Here is a 24,180-nt window from a genome sequence, read left to right on the forward strand (position 1 = left end):
TGGAGTCGGTAAATTTCGGAGATGAAGGGAGTTGGGAGAGTAATAATGATGAAGGTGACTAATATTCCGCAGTTCACATTCTGTAAAAAACGATTTTATGTGTAAATCCTGTGTTTAGGAGTATATTTTTAACGTAATTAGTTCATTAAATTAGGAAAAGCACATTACCATAGATTTTTAAAATGATTTTCTGCATAGTGCTTAGTAACACGAAAATATTTTGTAAATCAAATTTTAATTTTTTTCATAAAAACCACCTTGAAAAGACCTATGATAGTGTTGTTTTGTGTTTTTGTCTATAATTTAGAAATTCTGAATGTTTTCACGACAAAAGCTTTAAGTTTTTTGGGAAAAAAATTTTGTCCCACTAGATTCGCAATTGGGACCACTGTGCATCGGTGACATTTGAACCCGGGCCCACGGAGTGTGAAACCATCCCAACTATAGACCCCTCACCAACCCGATCTGCAAGGACGCTTTGAGGGTCTGCGTTATCTGTTTAAATGCCCCTCCCCTCCATCCTTTCCATTTCCTTCCCCCTTCCACCCTCCCCTCCCGCTGCCGGAGTCGTAGCGCGCAACTTTCCGAGTTGGCTCAGTCTGCGAGAGAAACCCGTGGCGAACGTAGTCAACTCTCTCCCCTGCAGTTCGGGCAACCCTCCCGATGGTGTAGTACTTTTGTGTTGCGTTCGCCCCTTTAGATTGCCGCTATCACAGGAGCCGTGCGGCGGACTGCTGGGAAATACTACCTGTTCGGTGTGAAGTGTTGAATTGATTCTGGCATTTCTTTTGCTCCTATTTTCTCCAACCCTGTTTGACTCATGGCTCTTGATTATGCCCGAATTTGCGCATCGGACATCGGCTAGAGCTGCCCGTTCTATTACACTGTGGATTTGAAGTAGCTCTGTGTGCAGGCATTGGGTTTCCGGAGTTGGGAAGTTGAATCCAAACAGGAACTACACTCTTAACGTTAATTTTAGTGGAAGTGCTGCTGTTTGCGAATTTCCGTGTGAAATTCCGGTGGAATAATTACTGTGCTCCAAATATCCGCGGGAAAACATTTTGTTTCATGCAAAAAGTGTGTTTCTCTCGCATTCTAGAAATATTTTTTCCCTCCATGGTTATATGTTTAAAATATTCTATTCTTCATGATAACGAACACTTACGTGTGTAAGCTTTCTTTGAAGGCTTTCCCCTGTCGGACCCGTGTAGTGTGATGAATTATATGTTGAAAATTTAAAGAGGACCATAATACTTTGGATTCGAACTATATTAACCATGTAAATATTTAGCAGTATGTGCTGGGTTAAGGCAAGTAAATTTGGCTTAGAGAACTAAGCAACCTGTTTGATTCTCCTCATGAATTTTCTTTAAGGCTGTCAACGGGATATTTGAAGATCAAGTCATTCGGACAGCGAGCTTGTATTTCTGTTGCATGCTCCTGCATTGAAGGGTGTGTGGCAGACTTCTTTGTTCGCGTGATTCTCGCAAAATGGGCACAAGAGTATTACCACAACGTTACGGTGATGGTTCTGAGAGGTGTTGGAGTAAACTGAAAGAAAGAGTGTCAGTCAGCAACAGGTTGAGCATGAATATGATGAAAGGGAGTAGCGAGATACCTTACGTATACCTTGGTGGTATCTATAAGAATTTTTTGTCAGCTCTTGGTATTCCTGGAAGATATTTGATGACTATTCCCGAGTACAACATTCGTCACGAAAAAGAACATTTGATTCCGTAAGTGTGCGATGAAAATAACAATTTAGGAATTGCTAGAGAATTACGATATCAGTAGAAGGCATTATATAATTTCCAGATACGATTATAATTCCCCAAAAAGACTGTGGGTAGAGTTTTTCTAAGGCCACTAATTGTGAAATACATGAATAAATCTAACAAAATGACTTGGATATCGGTCATGCTCAATGTTGCGTTGCAAAAATGAATGGTATCATTGACGCCAGTTATAATGCTGTTATATTTTATCCTAAGTGATGAGTGCGCCAACATGTATCCTTGAGTGATAACCGTCTTCCGGAATACGACAAAGGGATTTCATTGCTTAAACTCCTCCATAATCACCCCATCTAGTTCAATACAGGTGACAACAGAAAATAAGAACGAACAGTGACAATTTTTAAGGAGTATTTTTGCCTGTGCGTGTCTCGTACTATTGTCCGTTTGAAAAGCGGTTCAATTTTATCCTATATGAGTGCGCCAACTCGTAAATTTGAATGATAACAGCTTTCCGGAATGGTCCTTTCGGTTTTCATTGCTCCGAATCCACACTAATCACCCCATCTTGTGAACTACAGGTGAAAAGAGCGCAAAATAACGGATAGTAACGGTTACTAGGAGTATAATTGCCTCTATAAGTGTTCCGAAGATGTCCCGTGCCAGTGGATTTCCGTTGGGCCGTCCTAGTAGCCAACTGGCCCTCGTATTAGTGTTTCTGGCCTCGCAGCTACCGCAGCCGTGTCTCCCGCAGGATGCAGGCTCTTCGGCCGAGGAAGCGGCGGAAGCTCTCATGGTGGAGGAGGACCAAGAGGTACAGGCGTGGGATGACGAGGACTGGGGATACGACGAAGTTGAGGAGGTGCAGGAGAGTGGAGGAGGAAACAGCAGCTGGCCGCACGAGGAGGTCGGCCTGGCCGCATGGAACGAGGGCAACGAGGAAGATGCGGACGACGCTCCCGGTAAGCACGATTACTTTTCTTTACATATATCTACTTCTACGAGGTACCGTGCAAGCCGTATCGTACCAGGGTGTGTGGCACGGGGTGATTAAACACATCAGACATGCAGCGCTCATCTTAATCTTAACGAAACATGCGCTCGCTTGTCGGACACAAGCTAAAAGAACGGCGAGATGCGGTCATTCCAAAAAACTAGGAGAGTGCTAAGGACACGGATTAGTGCTACTATGCAAATATAGCTATTATTTACTGACGGGAAAAGTTAGTATATTTAGAGATTCATGCATTGATTATCCAAAAATTCATGCAGATAGATCTTATTTACAAATATCATAATTTATTAACTAAAGATGCAAACATTTTACCTATTCCGCGTCAAGCTGTCTTAGAGCTGAAATATCGCAGTTATTATGGTTCTTAACTATACGCAGAAATGAGCGAACAGATTTTCTTAAATACCCTTACATATTTCCTTGATTTACTTACTAGAAATATTGTGTAAAGCTATCATAGAGCTGAACTATCGCAGGGGACCGCAGCGATATACGGTCAGACTAGATACTAGACTGGGAATGCGCTAATGACACGAACATGTAACTATGCAAATAAAACCAATAGTTAGTAATAGAAAACGAAAAGTTAGCGTAGTATGCGATTCATGAATGAGTTATATCATGGCAATAAATGTGTGCACCTAGCTACTACATACAAATTTTGTAAGCTATTAACCGCAAATGCAGAGCTTCTTACCTAGTCCGAATGAAGCTACCCTAGGGATAAACTATCGCAGTTGCGGGCAATTCCGCATGAATTCCACTCAAAAAAGGAAAATTTTCAACCTGATCCTCACCGACTCCACACTCCCTTTACTTTCGATCCCGCGAAGTAACTCTGTAAATCTCCCTGTGTTCAGAAATTATTCCGCTTGACTATTCAACTAGGTTATAATAAGAGAAGGCATGCTTGTGCTTGATCGGTCTAAAACTAACGCTTTCCTCTTGAAATATCCATGGTACATAATATCGTTTTGAAAATTTGTTTGTGTCTCACATTGCATAATTTACGTTATAACTATTTTCTTAAAATATTTTTTTAATGCTTGAAGTACAATACAACTTTTAACGGGCTTCACTTTATTTACTCTTAAAATTTCAAGATGGTGGTATAAGTTATAAGTGATCAATCCGTTACCAAATTAAAGTCTGGATTACAAAGAGGTCTACTACCTCTTAATGGGGGTGGCCGTACCTCCCGAATTCGTGGAAAATTTTAACGATGTTGTTCACTACGATGGCTCTCCAATTCAAGTTTTTATTTCATCAGCCGAACAATGTTTGAAGATAATTTGAGAAGTTACAATTATAAATTGTCGAAGCAGACGTATATTTGCTGAGAGCAACTAAATACGAACAAGGTAGTTAGAGATAGTTGCTCCTCCGAAAAAACCGAGCGCTTCTACCTTCCCAAATGGTTAATTTTCATGTGTCAGTTTTTAAGAACGGTGGAAAGGTTTGCCAAAAGCCTAATAGATAGTTATAGCATCACATGGGCGAAAACAAGGAAAATAAGCAAGTTTTTTACTCTACATGCGAGTCAGTGACATATTGCCTCTCATTTCGTGGGGGGGCTGGGTGCTCTTTGGTCTGTCCTCGTATTCTCCCTCGAGAGGATAACCATTACCAAATTAAGGCCTTATTTTTGTCACAATGCAAGCGATTCTGACTGTCAGAAATCTTCAAGTTTCTTTTTTCTGTGTCAATGCAATCTCTTTCCCTTTCTTATATCATACCTTCATGCATCCATTTTCATGGTATGCATTTCATAATCAATATCTTATAAATTTATTGTTTTCATGTAGAATTGATCGTTTCATTAATTCCTACTGATTCATATCGCAACATATATATCTATCGTGCAAAATTTTTAATAATTAATTTTTCAAAAATGTAAGCCTGTATCATGTAGGTTTCAAACGCGAATATCGAGTGCATACTAAATATTCCTATTATGTTGCTAGTATATTCTCTGGTCAGATATGTTTATATATCTAGTTTTTCATTAACAGATTTGATACGGTTACGGATCATATATCTGTTGAAGTATGAGAAAATCAAAGATGCTTACGCATAGATCTTAAATAATTGCTACATATGCAGGTAACTTGTTAAATGGAAAACATACTTTCTCTGACACAGCGAAAGACGCCTTGAAAGCAAAGCTGAACAACATCTTTATCGCCCCCAACTCCAAAATTATCTCACATTAGATATAATATCGGTGTTAAAGTTCCTTAAACCAGTTATTTGTAATTTCATAAAACGGAGCACTACACCTGTCCTTGATTGAAGTCTGTTCTTTTTGATTAGACCGTCAGCGTTTTCCATTGGAGTAATATTCTTGTGAAAAATGGGACAATTGGAAACAAATTGGACTCTCAAAAAAGAGTTCTAGCTAACCAACGTTACCCCAGCCACATAGTTGTATCGTGTGTTAGCTTTTGAGACGGTTCAGGGTTGACTGTTTTAATGACAAAATACCTGTAATAACGATAATCGTCAGGCATGTACTCAGTCGTGTATGCTCAAGATGAATAATGTAGATGTAACAGGTGAATGGGAAGATAAACATGGAAGTGTACCGAAGATTCAAAGGAGAAAGATAGCTGTGAAGTACAATACGAAAAAATATGAATAGATGCCATGTCATGTAACAGAGCAGTTGCATAAAAATTATTAGGTAATACTATCAATATGTTTTTTCTAGGAAATTGTCCATTTAGAAAATTTACAATAAAGCAGAGCTCATAATACAAAAACTAAAAAATAATTTAAAATGGAAAAATAGGGATTGACGGATGGATTGCAATAAAAATAACGTAAAGATATAAAACAGAAGAAGTAACAAAAGAGTTAGAAGGTTAATAAAATTGTAGATAATTTCCACCGAAAGTGGCCAAGAGATAAATTCTTTGGGAGTGATAATTAATGACACAAGGGAGAATACCGTCAGGGAATTAAAGGAACTGGCTTAGAATATATAGATATTGAGGTCAGCAAAGTTGCTATCTTAGAATATCAGACGATGACTAAATGATTTAGATGGAATGACTCATCTTTACCGTTGAAACCTTTGAGGATCAACATGGCACCTTTGAGGATTTGATTCTTGGAAGCCTTTTACGCTCGCTGAAAGGAGTATCCTGAGAAATTTTTGTGTTTGCAACGCTAAGTCAACGGCGAGTTACTGGGAGCTGGAAAAGGCGGAAGAAGAGGGCACTTTGAGTCTGAGTGGACAGAGTAGTGTAAATAATAATCATTAGAAATTATTATCAAGGATTAATTGGTTATTTTAGACATTGGTATAAGAGCAACCATAATATGCAATTACGTAATCAACAAGCAAGTAAAACATAATAAAAATTAGAGATCAAAAATCCTGAAAAATGTGTACAGATAGAGTGAATAAATAATGCAACATTATATAGAGTGAAAGAGAATAGAAAAATACATGTAGTAAATGAAAATAGACCAATAGGAAATATACAGTCATAAATTCCTTCTCTCATTTCAGCATGCTGGAATTTTTCTTTTAAAACTTACCATAGGTTTACATATTTTAAAATCATCAGGCAATTAATTCCATTTTAAGAACATAGAAACTACGAACGATCTATGATAGAATAGTGCAAGTGGTTATGACAATAATATCAATGAATGATCTTAATACATACTTCATGGATCCCATCGGCAAACTGGTGAAAGAAGAAACTTTAAATGGAGGAGGGAATATGGAACGATCGAATCGTCTACCTCACCTGTAAGCACAGGTATGTGAGGAAAAGGCATGTGTGAGAAATCATTTCTAACATTAATTTATATATTCACGGGCTCCACGTATGAATATTCGTAGTTTCAGCTAATTTTTATAAAGATATACATGGTATTTATGCGTTTTCAGAACAAATTCATGCCAACCTTTCCATGAATTACGTTTTAGATTGCGTGCGATTAATAGAGAGATTTGCCATCGCACTGAAAAAAACAGTTTATATATTAATGGTGCCATGTAGATCCTGGGAAAAACTTGTATATTAGGCGAAATTTCTTTAGATATTAAATAATGTTAAAATGTTACCTCAACCCATCCTTTCTATTCGCGATAATAACCAATTCCTCCACTTAATGCATTGCAGACAAAATACGTTAGTTGGGTTCAAGTGTCGCTGCGGTCAGTTTTAGATTTGGCAAACCATCCTTATGGCAAAAAAGGAGGGTTTAGGCATATTTTTTGGAACATTGTCTTATTTCTGGGAAAATTGTACCTCATGTATAAGTTTTTTTTTCAAGTTCGACACGACACCTTGTATTTTTAAACTGATTCTCCGTGTGATGGAAATTTCGGTGGATGGTCGATTGTAATTATTTGATCAAGATAAATAGGAATCTGCTATATTTTTTCATACTCCATTTAAACATACAAAACGCTCACAGCATGCAGCCAATAGCAGCGAGTGTAAACACGGAAATGATGCCCACAGAAGTAATATCCTTCTGCAATGCCAATGAATAGGTTGGCGTACCTAGATATAATCTCACAATAGATATTAAATTGATATACATATTAACCCCTCAACGCCGTCATGCGTACCCAGTACGCGCCCTTTAAATTTCGTATGCCGCCGTCATGCGTACCCAGTACGCTTCCTGACCTACTGTTTATAATATTTTTTCTCCGCCAGACATTGTATGTTAAATTAAAACTAATTACTCTATCTTTTGAAGAAATGTTTTTCCTTTTCAATAAAATATTCATAGCGGTTTTATGCCTTCAAGATTTTTAAAAAATGCTTCAATAAAATTCCGTTTTAAACCAGTGCCTTGACGACTTCGGTCCAAATACTCAACGCCTTCCTTCAACTGTTCTATCATGAAAACTTCCGCCTATTCTGCTTGAGAGACGTCTAGAAGGGTCAGCTAATTTAGCTTGAGATACGGTATCTTCTAAGCTCAATGCCATCTCTCCGTCTTCTCCTTGTTTGTCGTCACCTCGAGCCCCAAGTGTGTTTGGTCCGCCTCGTTAGTCCTAAGCGTCCTAAGCGAAGGGGCCATGTGCTTCGCTCTGCATTTATTTTTTTATTTTTTTTTCTGGACAGTAATCAACGAAGATAAGATTCCATCTAAACAGTCAGCGTATACCAGGGCCCCTTCGAGATATTTTCTCGCCTCTTGAGGGAGCTTCTAAACCACGAGCTTCAGTCCACCCAGTCCACCAGAGTCATTCATGATGTGTGGTGTTCGTTCAGGCAGTGTGCTGAAATTCTCATCGGGTGTACTTCCTGTGTTTTTTTATAATTGGGGATCCTACGAAATGGGAATAGTATTGAAAGGCAAAAAAGGGACTCGGAAGTCTGTTTGTGTGTTAGGCTATAATAAAATCATTGGTGGGGTGAATTTCAAGGGCCTGTTATTGCATTCGTACGTAATGGAAAGAAAACGCCATTACAAGTGATGTATGAAGTTATTTAGGAGACTATTGAATGAGGCAGTCCTAAATTCATATGTTGTTCACAGGAAAAACACGTCTAAAAATTTGACTTATCATTTCGCGTGCCATTGGGCGAGGTAATATTTTTGAAATATCCAACGTCATACGAACTGTTTGGACTTGGCCGTCACTCATTACACAATTTAGTACCAAGAATCACAAAAATAGATTTCCTAAAGACTATTCCTGCAGCTGGGAAGAAATCAAAGTCTCAAAGGAGGTGTGCAGTTTGTGCGTAACATTGGAAATGAAGAGTTGCGTGTACTGTTGTGAAAAATGTGCAGTGGGATTGTTTGGATTGCTTCAAATCATGTCAGAGCAGATTTTCTAAGGTAAATCATTTGAATATTTGCATATTGACGTTTGAAACATTAGCATGTGATTACCTATATGAAATGATACGGTAATAATGGAGCAAAGTCAGAGAAGTGGGCGGAGTGGTAAATTTTCAAGTAGGCGAAACGGGTAATCCTATCGAAATTATCCAATCTGTTATGAAATTTTCAACCCCAAATAACTAAATAACATCATGTAATTGTATTTTTTAAATGCATGGAATGTTAGAGATCTCGTAGCTTATTCGAAACCAAATAAAAATCTTTCAAAATTGAAAATTTATTCATTAGTTCATAAAATGAGATACATAAAACAATAAATATTTTTTGAAATCGCTCGAAAAATTAATATAAAGTAGCGCATTATATTACGCAAGTATACAAAAATTTTCAACGATACTGATCGTATATAATGAAAGATATAAATTATTGAATTATAGTGTACCAAAAAGGCGAAGATTTTTAAATCTCATCCGGCCGCTGAGATGGGATTTAATTAAATGCCTGCCGCGCTTGAGGGGTTAAAGAATATTCTGTAAAATCATATTTTATTAATACCATAAAGTTGAAACATAAAGACGGAAGGGACTTAATTATCGTGATAACCAAATTACAATTAAAGCATAAAATTCCAACTTTATGATGATTTTTCTCAAATATTATAAAAGGCCCTACGGCTGTTATATCCATGACCGGAAGAGTTTAATTAATTGAATAATTTGGACATAATATTTGAAAATCATCGATTACAATTTTATAAAATCAGATAAACGCGTATGATTTAAAAGAACGTAGGCTGTAGTAACAATATTTGTCCGACTACTTCTTAAAATATCATGTATGAGATTAGAAAAAACACTGACAATGACAAGTGTATTAGTTAAACTACTCGTATATAATTTTTTCACTTTCACAGCACAATTTCTTTTCATTATTCTGTGGTTTACTCTTTTAACAATGAATAAAAATGTTTCTGAAAAACTTTCGATACACTAGTGATAATATCGCCGAAATCTCTGCATAAATAGACTTTTAACTGAGATTAAATCGGTTTAAGTAAATTAAATGCACATATATCGTTTCAAAGAGTGAGTTCGTTGAAATACTGCGCGGAGATATTGTTGTTCCAGAGTAGTGCGATACGTTAGATAAACAGATAAAGCGTGGGGCTTAAAAGAATTATGTCGTAAATTTTCTGTAGCTGATACCTACTGTAGCATAGCCGGAGCATGTGATTTTATCTTATAGGTACGTAGATATATTATTTTCCATTTGCTTTGGACCTTACGCGGCTTTAGCGGGAGGGATTACTATCAGCAGGTACAACAGCGTGGAATGCATTTATGCGACGTAAAAGGCATTAACGGCAGATTATATGTTCCAATAACCATTGGAAGCTCCATTTCCAATAAATTGTGTTTTTGCTGGAGAGTGGGTATACTAAAATTCAATGGCACCACCAAGGCTTCCGTGGGTATAAAAGAATTTTTATCCTCGTTCTATTTATATTCTTTACCTCACGGTTGGGTATTCAACTATGTGATAAGGTTAGATAGAATCTCGCGGTAACTACTACCCTGAATCAACTTCGATAAAGTCTTTAGAGACTCAGGATAAGGCTTGAAGCAGAAAAACGTGAAGAGTATCTGTTTACCTGCGCTGAAAATACTTAATCAAAAATTCATTCGCTTGCTTTTGTAATGGAAAAAATATATTGATACAATGTGCGGTGAACTTCAAAGAGTTGATTTTATCATCAATTGGCATGTTTTTTCAATCTTCGTTTTCATCCTTCATGTGAAAGATGTGTTTCTTTTTTTTAATTCTATATTCGGTTTCAGTACTATCAACGTTTGTTAGCACTCAATATCACCATTGCTTTGCATAAATTGCGTATGAAATTGCGTGCTATTACTACTACTTCTATTGGGAGCATTACCATCACAGGGGAAAACAGCTTTAAATTTCATGGTTTTATGTCAATCTTGAGAAAAAAAAACTGTGCGCGGCGCGCAATTTCACCAAGCATAAAATGTAAAATAATATACCTCAAACCAATTTTCTTCGTAGAGAAGGACTTAAAATGGTAAATTAAAATCGTCCTCAGTTTGACTAGAAACGTATCTAATGGTCCTTTCAAAGTTTGCCGTTACTTACAATAGTAATTATTGTAGTCTTGGATAGGTCAAGGAAATGAAATGCAAAAATGTTTGCTAACGTTTCGATGTTTTCTAATATCTTCATCAGGGCTATGAATAATGGTTACAATAAATTATTAAATGAAGGCATGAACGATTTTATCAGTGATTTTTCAATAATAAAATAAAAAAAATAGAAATAATAATGTTGTACATAAATGAAAGAGAAGAGACTATAATTTTGACAAACCTTATTTGCACTTTGTTTATCTATTGTAGCTAGGATAGTAGAATATCATGGTTACCATTTATTTGGATTCATTAAATAACAATAAATTTTACTGAGATTATTAATGTTTGGTCAACCATTTCAGTTATTTTTATTTTTATACGTATGAATCATTTCTTGAAATAATCTTTTTTAATTAGGGGTAATAGTGTATCCTAAGGGTAAAAGTGTTAATATTTGTTTATAGATGATTTGTTCCATTGTTTAGTCTTCACATTTTTGCAATGCAAATACATTTCTTTATTTTCAACCCATCACTGCATTTTGTATCATGCATCATGAATTGCACTTAATGCTGGTTATTTGGGAAGGGAACAATTCTTCCTCACTAATGCATAGCGTATCAGATATGATACACCCCGCCGCTACATTATGTGGTTCTCGAAGCAATCAGCAGGTGTTGTAAGATATCAGCTTATGATTATGTTGAAGTCAGTTCCCTGCTTGAGAAATGAGTAGTATGATATACCCGCGTGATATCTATATACTTATTAATAAAAGATACGGGTGCCAGTGAGAAGTTTTCAATGAGTTAGTGAAATGAAAACCTTTTGTGGAAAATGTCCACACCTGTGAATTGAATATATAAGGTGTCTATAACCATAGTTTATCACATGCGATAGATGCAAAAGGTTTAATTTTAAAAAAATAGCACAAAAATTATTAAAATATATATAAATTGAAGTGTTTCAGAATATATTTTTTGTAAAGAAAATTTTTTTTCGTATTCAGAAATATATGCTGTCAGCGGTTAAATAAGAATGGTCTCGGTTTTTTATGCTTAAATAACACCTACCCTCTTTTTCATTCCTTTGTGCGCGAAATATCAATCTAATCTCAGTCTCCTCACTTGTTCTATTTATCTCTGTCGCGACTCCCGCGTGTCTCGCGTCGGCTGACCTCCCTATCTTTTCCCCGTCTCCCACCCACACCTTTCCAAGCGCATTCAATTTCCGATATCGCCCTCTGCTCTGCATTCCAATCCCCACGAGAGACCCCAGCAGTCGCCGGACTGCGCGCGACGGTGAAACTTTAATTCACCGCCTTTCATTGTTGCACCCTGGGTCTACAACCCGTTTTCAACAGACTCCACCAATACACCCACATACCAGTCACGCTGATATCTCCTTTATATGTATAAATCACGGCCCCTTCTACTCTTTGTACCTCGCTCCCTCCGTCCATTGTACTCACTCCGGGACTTGTATCCTGTTTTTTTTCTCTCTCTGTGGTATCTCATTTTCTTCCCGCCATTCACTGACCTTCTCTGCTCTCTCATCCACTTTCATTCGTTTCTTTTACACGGATATATAATCCCATTACTCTTTTCCTTTCCACGAGTCCTACAGTTCTTGAAGCATTATAGGTTATTGCTAAAGTATTTTACCCATTAATTACAAACAATCGTTCAAGCGGGATATTTTCAACAGGGCATTTGCAGTTACGCGGAACAGCATTTCAAAGTTATGAATTTCATAGATTGGTGTTATCATTAAATTATTATTCCGATTAATGAAGGTTTCCATGGAGTACTTCAAAAGCATTTTGAAAGCCTCCCGTTTTTCATGTACTTACCTCTTCAACTCATATTAAGGCCTACTCCCTTTCATTCTATTAAAAAACTATTCTCTTCCTTTTTCTCCCTCGTTTACCAAATATTCGACCTTCTTACACTGTTTTCAACATCTTCATTACGCTCAGTACTCGCTATGTCCATGGAATGAAATATTTAAGCTTGAGAAAACGCGATTTATAAATTTTGGAGGCTCCACCTAGTAAAAATACAGACAAATCGCCCCTAAGAAATGCTTCTTTCTCTAACTCTGAAGCATTTTTTTCGCCTATTCACCCCGTCTAAATACCAGTATGCATCTCTATGTTTAGGTTTGGGCTATGACCACCTCATTTTATGAATAAGTTTCACATACATAAATTCGCTTTTAAATTATACGGCCAACCACCTCCCAAATTTTCGTTAAGATAAATCATTACTATCGTTATGGCTCAATGTTTACCCGTACTCAGAGTGGCCAAAAAAACTCTAAAATAGGTTTGCTGAAAGTCTATACCTCACGATAGAGTAAACTTTAAAGAATTATCTGGTGAAAGCTTAACACCGTCGGGAAACGTCTTCCATTTTCTTTCCTTGATGCAATTTTTCTCATTCTCAACCCAAGTTTTTTCGTCTTCTGGCTAGTAGGAGCTTGGATAATTTAATATAACATTGGCAAGTTGTGTTAATAATAATGAATGATAAGAAAAAAATCAATGATTTTTAATTTCCTCAAATGTACCCTATTCTTATCTTCTCATCACGCCTTTTCCATTAATTCCACAAAAGAGGCTATGGAGCCTCAGCCTTTTTTTTCATAAAAATGTATAAACTTTTAAAATTTGATGATTTCAACCGATTACCCCCAACTTTTTGATCCATAAAGGAACAGACTTCTTTTGCACGAACGCCAAATGTGTATGCCCATGAACTAGTTCTAGCCCAAATAGATAAAATTTCTATTTAAGCGAATAAAATGGAAGAAAACTTTTAATTTTATGCCTTCTTGGTAACTTCCAAACAAGAATGCCGACTTTATCTTTTTGGAATTTTAATTATTTCTTAACTATGACTCAACTTCCCTCATAAGAAAAATGCACAACCTGCGTTCATCTATCCATTCAAGCATTGGGTGCATTCATGAATATTTACAACTTAGAAGACCCCTCTAATTAAGAATGGCCTATTTCTTCTGCGGGAGATTATTAATTAGCATGAAGGATATTCATTCGATGAAATGGGGCCTCAATGCATGGTTGCACAAATATGAACTCGTTGCGCAAAAATATGACCAAGCACCCACTTGCAAATTCACTCATCTATACTTACGGCATTATTTTTGTGTCTGCATTTTTGAGTCAGTGGTTGTAAGTTTGGTAATGGAAGCAAACGGAGCAAAATATAGGGGTATACCTAATTCGTCTTCATGCCTAAGGTGCTGATTTATGACGCCTTTCATTTAACCCAGGAGTGTCGCCTTTACATTAAACTTCATTTTTATAAAAAAGAGGTGCAAATTGAATCGTGTATTTAGTAATATTGGGCCTTAGTATTGCTATTTTTAGCGCACGAAAATTAATTTTTAAAGAGGCAGTACCAATTCCTCCCCTGAGATCAAAAATCACAACTGAGGCTAACTAAATTGTGTTTCGAATTTTTTCGTATAAATTATTGAATATTTTTTTTGAGAGTCGTAAAAAGCTTTATTTTTTAAGGTGGACTGCAACGAATGAGGAATAAACAAAAAGGATGAAAGATGGAAATGTTTAAATTTAAACGGATTTTAATGAGCTATAGATTTATTAATTAATCAGGTGTTACGTTCAAACTCTACTGTAACCACAGCCTAAGAAGTAAGAGCACATTTTAAATGCTCAGGGATTCAGAGGTATGAAGTAAAACTTCTCCTTACCTGGAAATAACCGAATATTTTGAAGAATCATTTATTGGAAAAAGATATAAAATACGGCTTCCCTCAAAATGGCGTCACTGAAATTTATATCTGAATAAATCATGATGAAATGAAGCACATATTATAAAGAGGTTTACTGTAAAACCAAATAAATGAGCGTTACATGAAGATCTTTGAATTTAAGGTGGGTAATCGCCCAACGATAACAAAGTGGTTAAAGGAAGGGGATAAATGATTCTTTGTGGTTTTCATATTGCCTGCTCATTCAACCCGTGATTAAACTCAAAGGTTGATTTGATAAGTGAGGAGGTAGTTCACCCCTTACTAAGCTGCCTCATATTCACGATACGGGAACAGATTCTTTTCCCTGGGCTACTTTGCTTTTCGAAGATTGATGTTACTAGTGTCCTAAGGCTTCACCAAATATTTGAACTAAGACCGTCCGGTCTGTAGCTAATACCTCTACCGGCTATACTGCCACGCCCTTCTCCGCATCTATATAACATGAAGCCCCTTAACGACCACTCATTCATTCATTCATTCACGTATACAAATGTTTGGGGTGAACGAGACGAGATACGGCAAAAAGTCTAATGAATCTATATAACATGAAGCCCCTTAACGACCACTCATTCATTCATTCATTCATTCATTCACGTATACAAATGTTTGGGGTGAACGAGACGAGATACGGCAAAAAGTCTAATGAAGACCCCCTCTAAAATTGTCTGAAACCCCAGGAAAAATTATGAAAACTAAAAATTTACAATTATTTATCCGTCTATTCATATAAAATTGAGTGCATGGGGATTAGTTAAAAAAATGGCCACCAAATTCCAATGGCGGCGCGGCAGTCATACAAGCAAACAATCATAGCAACATATTTGTTTATGCAAACAAGAGGATCTAAATTGGGAAAGAAGATAAAGGAAATGAAACGAAAAACTGATAAATATAAGGTAGGAAATTAAGTAAGTAATAATTGAAGTGTCTATTTCTTTGCGTCTTCTTTCCCCAAGAACAAACATCAAAAGCGGAGAAATGTAAGGTAAGAAATTTGTTGTTGTTTTTGGTATATTACATCGAGAGTGTGGTGGTTATTAATTTCAAAGTTAACAAGTGCTCTAAATGCCATATTAGAAATATGATTCGTGCTGTTGATTATAGTTCGTATCTTGTTGGCGATACACGATTGTAGTAGAAAGACTTTTAAACAAGTCTTACATAATATAGGTTGGTAAAAATGATTTTATTATCGTGTTTTGTGATGGTGATAACTTTTTATTTTTGTTTACATTTTTTTCCGTTAATGTCCTTTTTAATGTACAATGTTATCCGTGAGCTGCAGGAGTGAATAGGCAGTGAATAATACAATATGGAAGATAAGTGCAAATAAAGGTATTTCTTATTCAATTATTTGTCTTGCGAAAATCACGTTTCCTTGAGTGACTAAGTTATTCAACTGTGAAAATTATCGAAATCTTGACATTCACAATGTCTTGTACACCAAAGGCTGTGATCCGTTACTCACCAGATTTATTGCGCATTGCGTTGGATATTAAAGCTGAGATATTTGTGTATCCCGATTCATTAAAACTTTAAATAGAGGTATTTCTGAAGTGAAATCATTCGCGATCAGGATCAATAATATTTCGATAAAATTCGTCATATTAGCCCCAATTCATGCTAAGGCGCATTTGTTTCTAGATATTGATATTCAGTCCCTACGTAATTCGCTTACGAAGCGGGGAATAGCTGTTACATCTTATTCGTATATGATGTAAGAATTTGGTTGAGTTTTGTGGAAAATAATTAATAAACGTGTTTTTCATTGTAATACGTAAAGTCGTTATGTTATGATATTACGTATGCATTGGGTGTTACATTGGAACGTGGTCTCAACGTTTTTTGTATTTGAATTGAATAAGTTAGAGAAACTCGTAGAAATTTATTTTACTTTTTCAGCCCCTCAGAAAAACGTTTCTCTTTATAAATATTTACATTCATATTGTAGCCTACGTACCATGCGCTCGTTTTACGTGAAAGTGGAAATATTGATTATACCTAAGCTAGCCAGCTTAAAAGTAAACGATCCTTAAGTAACAAGTAGCAAACAAAAAGTGTAAGACCTCCCACAACGAGCATAACAGGCCGCAGGCCTTTTTCGGGGGGGCCTAGGGGGGGGCAGAGCCCCCCCAGCGAGCTAAGCGAGTATATTGAGATATAAATAGGTAAGTAACGTTTTACGTAAGTATAATTTTAGGGCCAAATTAAATGAATTATATCCCCGAATTACGGTGGGAACGCCTTCCGATGCATTCGAAGTACAAAATGGGCTGTTTTGCTCGTACTTTTTAAATTTTGACAATTTTCCGCTTTTTTCCACTCACCTAACATGTCATCAACTATGAATTTCTACTCTGTACTTGTTAAAGAGTCACACTTTTAAAGTATCTATGTTTACCCGTGCTGACACTCTTTAATATGAGTCCTCAAAGGGATATAATGCAAATTCGATATGCGATAAAATTCGCATGCAATCAGTCTATCTTCACATATTAATATCGCAAAGTGAGGTTATACTCTATTCAGAGTGACGAATCGGGGAGGAGAAAAAATAATCAGAAATTCTATATCAGTATTATTCTTTATTCGACAATATATTCACCTTTTTTTTCTGCTCCATTAAACCAATAAATTATTTTTTGGGGACAGGCACATAGCCGGGCCATAGCTGCATCCCCTACTCCCTAAATATTTTGCCATAAGGCGACTACCGGCAATAAAATCAACTGACAAAACAAACTGTTTGCCTTGATAATGACGTTATAGAAGTTGAAACTAGTTGACAGCAAATAAATAAAAAGTTTGTGGAAATGTACTTGGTTTTTGTTTCACCATGCCCGCGATAAATCTGCTGAGGGGATCACTAACTCATATGCACCTATCCGCTGGCACTCCATTTTTTGACTCCATTTCATAACGTTTGACGATAACCAAAGACAAAATTAACTTTCAGCATCATGCGATCGAAATATATTGCTGATCTAATGAAATTTTATCTTTTCCGATGCGTGCGAATTTGCAACAAAATACAAGCGACCCGCACGCCACCCAAGCTTTCCTTCCAGCCCCCGAAGCCAATTTCTGGCAAACGCGCCTAGCAGTGCAGTGTGCTGAAGCAACTCCAGCGGCATTATTTGAATGTGAATAAGGTGAGATAGGGGACAAGCAAGAGAGTCCAAAGAAAAGTTCAATGTGGGTGGCTATCCTTATTTAAACCAGTGCGATCCTCCGTGAGAGATTGATATAATCTTAAGCGAGGATCTCCTGTATTTGTTTTCAGGCCATAATCATTCACCTTTCCATGCCGTTTAGGTTGGATGTGTGCATTCCTTGTGTTTTTTCCAAAGCACTGCGCAGAAGAAGTGACTTTGTACGAATGCATTCACGAAGAATGAAATTCACCACAAAAAATTCACCAGGTCCCCAATTGCTAGTCAGTTATGCTACCTGTTATACCACTAAGGTACTAGAATTCCACCCCTCCTGATGGTAAGCTTCAAAGGTCACTTCAAATATTCATTAAGTAGCCTTGAAAATGGGTGACGAGTCTGAACCCGAAGCGTCGGCGTTCTTCTAATATCTCAACCGCGCAGAAGCCCTACAAAAGTTTAAAAGATACTAGAAGTTTACGTCTCAAGTCCACATTGTGGCACTAAATTTTACTCAAAAATTCAAGAACCGATTGATCTTAATGATGCAATACGTCGACAGACCTACTGCAGACATGGTTCTTTGCATGGGGAGTGATATTGTAAGATTATTTCAGGGGAGAGTAAAGCCAGGATTCATACTGCAATCAACAGAGAAAAACAGAGTTTGTTATCTTACCGAAATTTTCCATATATAACCTATGTGTTTGCATTCTTGAGTAAAGAGTGGACCCATGGTATTATCGGCCGACGGAATAAGAAGCCTAAAGCCGTTCTATTAAATCCACGGCCAGGTCTTCTCCGCCACTCCTCCAAAAACGTCCCTCATCCTATCGCGATCTCACTATATCTGTCCGCCGCTTGCCGTCGAAAGGTAATGTGTGAGGGTGGGTTATTTATACACAGTGTATTGAGTAAAGAAAATATCGTTCCTTTAGGGATGGCAGGGGGAAAAGGATGCGATACAATCCTAATCGATCGAGGGTGGGTCTGAAATAAAAATTCACCCAGGGTGTGGGGAAAATATACTAGGCTGTGTTCGGTCACGCACGCTAGTCACATCGGTTATGATTTATTTTCTACCTTCCAAACATTGAGGAACGATCATACTTTTATACTATGTACTTTCCCTTTTCTTCCCGAGGCTTTTCGGAAAATTGGATACAGGTAAAGAAAAGTCAAAGCTGAAGACACACCGTCCTATCTATCGTGAAGAAACTTGGGTGAAAGTGATAAACATTTGCATTGTACTATTAGTGTCGACTCAATTTCGGAGAATTTTATAAAGTAAAAGTAAGTTGCACCAAACAGCACATTGATGGCAAATAAAAATTCTGCTGCCTAAAATCAACAAATGGTTGTATTACCTGCGGTGCGCTGTGTTGTTTTTGGTTCACGAAGTAAGTGAAGTTTTCAGCCAAAATAAATGAATGTACTTAGAATTCCCCGTAATCATGAAGGGGATAATGTTATCCGATACGACCAGAATGTTGTACTAAGTACTCCAATAGTAAAAGTTTTCACGACATATATTCCCCCATGTAATTTAGTGTCCATAATTGTGATATTATCTCTGTGTCATCTTTTTTTATGAAACTCCTCAACGAAGCATTGATAAGCCGCAAATAACCTATACTCTGGAATTCTATGGTTTTGTAGTCATGTTTTTGTTTTCTCTTGCGGGTGATTTGGTGTCCCTTTTATTACCCTGCGTGAGACATAAATTCAGCTTCAGCAATTCGTTCTGCAATGTTGGTCAATTTGATGTAAAGCATTCGCGATTCCTCATTGTATGAGTTTTGATGCATAAAACGGATCCATTTTCATATTGCTAAGGAAAGTTGTTTATGTCCTTTGTGGCTGTAGGATGAATCCCACTGCTCATTGATACGCATTTGAAACGTCTAAAACTATTTTTGCGATTTGAGCCATATCGTAGACTACTCATCAAAGTACCGAAGCATAAATATTTCATTGAAATCAGAACCGGTATTTTTAACATGAATGTTTTAGTCATTATCGTAATACAGCAGTTCAAACGTCTTCAGTTCTGGTCGGAGATCATGTTAGATATAACTCTGTGGTTTTACTTATCCTTCAATTATGGTCAAAATATGATGGAATTTCGGTTCCATGTCGAATGGTTGTCAATCTACTCAGTGGAAATCAATGTGTTACACATGAGAGAATAGCAATTAAAATAGTTAAATATGATTTGATGCTTTCCCGGCGATTTGTGTGGGTAAACTGTTCTCGGGATTCCCACCGGGTTAATTGTTTCATAACGGCCGTTATGAAAGAATAAACCCGGCGGGAATCCCGAGAACATTTTACCCAATTAAAATAGTTTCTTGCAGTATTGTTTGTTCCTTTTCCTATACCATTTTTCTGAACTGACGGCGGCTGACCTTGAGTGTGCTCGAAACCCACCCACTCTTCTAGCCAATCACAGAAGAGCGATAGGAGAAAGTGTGGAAGAACCCGCAGTCTCTCTCCGACCTCCGTGCAGTGCACATCGCTCTCCAGCTAGCAGTGTTGCCAAGCCGAATCTTATGAGATCGTACAGCGCTCGTTCTGCCGCCCCCGAAAGTACCGTTATTCCCAAGGCTGGCAACGCCGGTCGGCTTAATGGAGGGGTGCAGAGGGGAAATGGGAAGGGGATGGAGGGGAACGGAGAGGTGGAAGGGGCAACGTTTCTCATTGGCTAGTTTCTATTTTCCACCCAGCCGCCGTCAGTTCGGAAAAATGGTATAGGTTATCTAATTTCGCCAAGTACTAAGTTGAAAAGAATCTGCAAAACATTTTACAATATATTTTGAAATTTTCGCAAAATGACGTTGGGAGAACATTGTCAATTTTATATCTCATAGCATCTCCTTCAATGGAATAGCCGATTTTCAAAGAGAAAAATTTCCCCTAGTGAACTAGGACAGAGTTTGAAGTCCTGTGATATATTGATCGAAACTTTATCACTTGAATGCCTTGCATTTCTAGTTGAAATATATTAAGATGACTTTTAATTGAACGGATGAAAGAAATAATCTGTCACTAACCCAGAAATGGCCGTGCACCTGCTTATGACTTTTAAACTATCTATTCCAAGTTTTTCTATTGAAGTATTCCTCAAACCTTCGATTTTCATAGACGCGAATATTCCAACAAAACAGATTGTAAAAAGACCATCTCCTGTAAGTAATACAAAAACTTTCCAACCCCTCGCTGATCGGTGAAACTGTGCCGATATCTATTGATTTTACTACAACAGAATTTCATTTTCATGAATTAAATATTGTTTTAATATTAAAAATGCTCAAATTCAAAACTTCCCCTGGGCACTCAAAATAATATAGTAAGTTATTGATGATTTCAGCTGTCATTCTGCATACAATTAATAAATTCAGCCCATTTATAAAATTCATGAGGTGTGGGATTTCTGCGTTTTTATTGAAATTTGCATTTTTATTTACAGCCTCTTCCTTCAATTTGAAAATTTATCTGCATTTAAAAACTTGGATGCTGGTTTTTTTCTTATCATTTTTGTACAAAACTTTTCATTTAAAAGTTTTTACGGATTCAGAAATTCATTTTTTCTTCATAAATCAACCATTTTACTAATACTTTGTGGCAAGCCTATCGTGATTTCCTCGTAGCCTTAATTTTTTCTCAGTAAATATACTTTCGGAAAACTTTGCAATCCTATCCCTTACATTCTATTTCGGATTCAAAGTATTTCATGATATCGAGGCTTTTTTGTGACGTGTTTTCGTTTTAATGAAGTATGTACCTTGAAAATTTTCAAACTTCGAATTTAGTTCTCGACTATAAGCGACGGAATTCGGATTCGGTTGACTCACACAAGTCCAAGGCGGTAGTCACATTGGCTGCCCATGTATTCTAACCTGTTTCCACTGGTTACAGTACAGGAGCCATTCCGTAAATGAGATAAAACTATAATAGGTCTTTCCACTCCCTTGCCTCCAACCCGAGGTCTAATTCAAACTATCTGTCGGTTTCTCACCTCCCACGCTTTCCTTTAATTTGTGATACCTTCCTCGACTCAAGACACCTGCACAGAAATGAAGTTCTTCTTGCGATGCATTATTAATAAAAATGTGCTTTGATTTTCCGAGAATAGAGTAAAAAAAAAGTGAGTAGTACGTCTCTTGCCCTACTCTCGATAGGTGTTGTTTTGGTGGTGAATCATTTACTAAAATCTTGTTATATCATGAAATCCAGGTACAAAATTTGCTTGGAAGATCTTATTCTGGTTTTATTTTCGAAGGGAACCTAAAACACTACTCTAATTCAAACATTTTACTCTCATATGGAGTGATATTATTCCATTTTTATCTATAATCGGCACTTGAATGTTGCGATTTTTCACTTTGAAGAAAATGCCTATTTTTAAATAATTTTGTTCCTTAAACACATTCCAACTCTCTTCGCCGACATTCAGGCGACTAGCCCTGCCTCTGGTGAGACCGATTTGACTGTTCCTTGAGAAAGGGTATTGAGAAAGGAATTCCAATGAGGTGTGATGGCTGACAAGGGGAGAGCCCAGAATTCGGATCTCACAATTTAATCAAACTTTATACTGCTATAGTCCAGCGGGTGCTGTTCTTGAATATCTTTCCAAATGAGGTTATCTGTCCTACACTTTAAACTAAAAAAGCATTTTAACATTTACAGGTCAAACTTATTCCTTTCCAAGCATTGGAATTTAAATCGCCGCCTTTCAGAAGTTACTGTGTATGATTCAAATGCTTACATTGCAGGTTTGAGCCTCGCGAGCGCCTCATCTTTATAATTTCTTTCTACGCTTTCTTTTACAGAAGCATTTAATTCACCATTATTTCCATTTTTTAAGAATACCGGGACTATCCACGGTGATATCTTTACGGACTTAGCCCCTTCTGCACAATTATTTCCATGATCTTCTCTGGAAATTTGATTTTTATGCATGGAAATGTTTTACGCACCTCCTTCGAATTATGTTTTTTCCGTGTATATCTATCTATAACAAGAGGTTATTAGTGTTCAAATGCGTTTATATTTCAAACTACTTGTTATATCCCTCCATATGGTATGTGATTTGCGAACAGCGTACATTGGACTGTAATAAAACAAAGTTTGATTGAATTCTCATACCCGGAATTGTGTAACTCCGCTTGTAAAATGATTTCCTCCACATCCAAGAAGAGATCGTTTGGTCTGGCGATATACTTATGCCTAAATAGCTCCTCTTAAGTGATTGATTCTCTGATGTGCATGACGCGAGACTTTCTTCGATCTGAGTGTGCTATACAAACAAGCAAACAGCGCGTGGCACACGAACCCTCCGAGGAGCGTTTCCTCTCTTGGTTGAATGGAGGCTTGATAAGCCGCGTGCGGAGTCGACTTCTGTCCCATTTGCCCTCAAACGCTCCTCGATCAATGGAAGACCGCCTCAAAGTAGAAGCATCTGGTAGTGCAGGTCTCACCTTACTTGTGTGCAGGCCCATCTCCAATGGGATGGAATTCTACGCTTGAAATCTGGCTGATGGGGTATCCACAGCTACGGCAGAGAAAATTGTTAGGTCGATACATACCTTACGCTCGATTGGTCTTTTTTTGGTGGTGGATTATTTACTAAAAACTTGTTGAATCATGAAATAGATACTTGAAGCTTAAAAATGCTGCAATTGCTCCATATTAGTTATGAAAGCACTTGGTATATATGTAGTTACTTCATAATGCCATGATGGCCGCAACTGGTAGATATTATTTTTAGATAAATTGTGGAAGTGTTTTCATTGCTAATTATTTCTATATCTTTAAGTTTTCGGACAATCCAAAGAGAGGAGTTTTCAGCTTCCGCCTTTATCTCGAATTTTAAAATTTAATCCTTCCCCATGTAAATATTTTCCCGGGCGAATTTCGGTCGAGAGGAAGATGTACATTCTCGTATATTGACACATCACTGTCCCTGAATCGGTCGTATTTTGCTTATCTCAAGAAACTTCATGGGTACTGTTAAAATTTTGCTGCATTTCAAAGGTTAAATTGCCTGTTTTGATGAAAAAATAAGCTTTACAATTCATATGAAGGGCATGATTCAGTGTTCAAAAGGTTTTCCATGAATAATCAATTTTCAGCTTAATATTTTGATATTACTCTCAAAATCTGCGTTTTACGGAAGTAGACATAAATTCTGAATGTTAATAAAATTAATTTTTGCAAAAGTGAATGCGAGAGGCGTTCCGTAATATTCCGTATAATTCAGTAACATTCCACGTCAGAGTGGCAGTTCATAGCCTAATTACTATTCAAAACAGTGAATTTCCAGTTTTATTACCTAGTATTTGGGATTATTTTCATGTAATGTGGTGGTGACAGTTTTAAATTTTAATTTATTTAAAATTGCAAGGATGCTTTTTGCATTTCGAAATCGGAGTACGTATTTCATATGCTAATAAGACCCGCCATCATTTAATATGACAGGCACACTGATTTTAGGCACG

General features: G+C 37.0%; 1 protein-coding gene across 1 annotated transcript in view; it reads left to right on the forward strand.

Annotated features, from left to right (window-relative positions):
• Window positions 1-617: 617 nt before the first annotated feature.
• The window catches only part of LOC124162786 (hemicentin-2-like), a 135,589-nt gene continuing 112,026 nt past the window's right edge, over window positions 618-24,180 (forward strand). Inside the window, exon 1 of the mRNA XM_046539422.1 lies at window positions 618-2,695. Coding sequence (XP_046395378.1) covers window positions 2,386-2,695 — 310 coding nt within the window. The 5' untranslated portion in view covers window positions 618-2,385. The remainder of the gene's footprint in view (window positions 2,696-24,180) is intronic.

This window comes from Ischnura elegans, chromosome 7, assembly GCF_921293095.1.
Source record: "Ischnura elegans chromosome 7, ioIscEleg1.1, whole genome shotgun sequence".
Taxonomy (NCBI): Eukaryota; Metazoa; Arthropoda; class Insecta; order Odonata; family Coenagrionidae; genus Ischnura; species Ischnura elegans.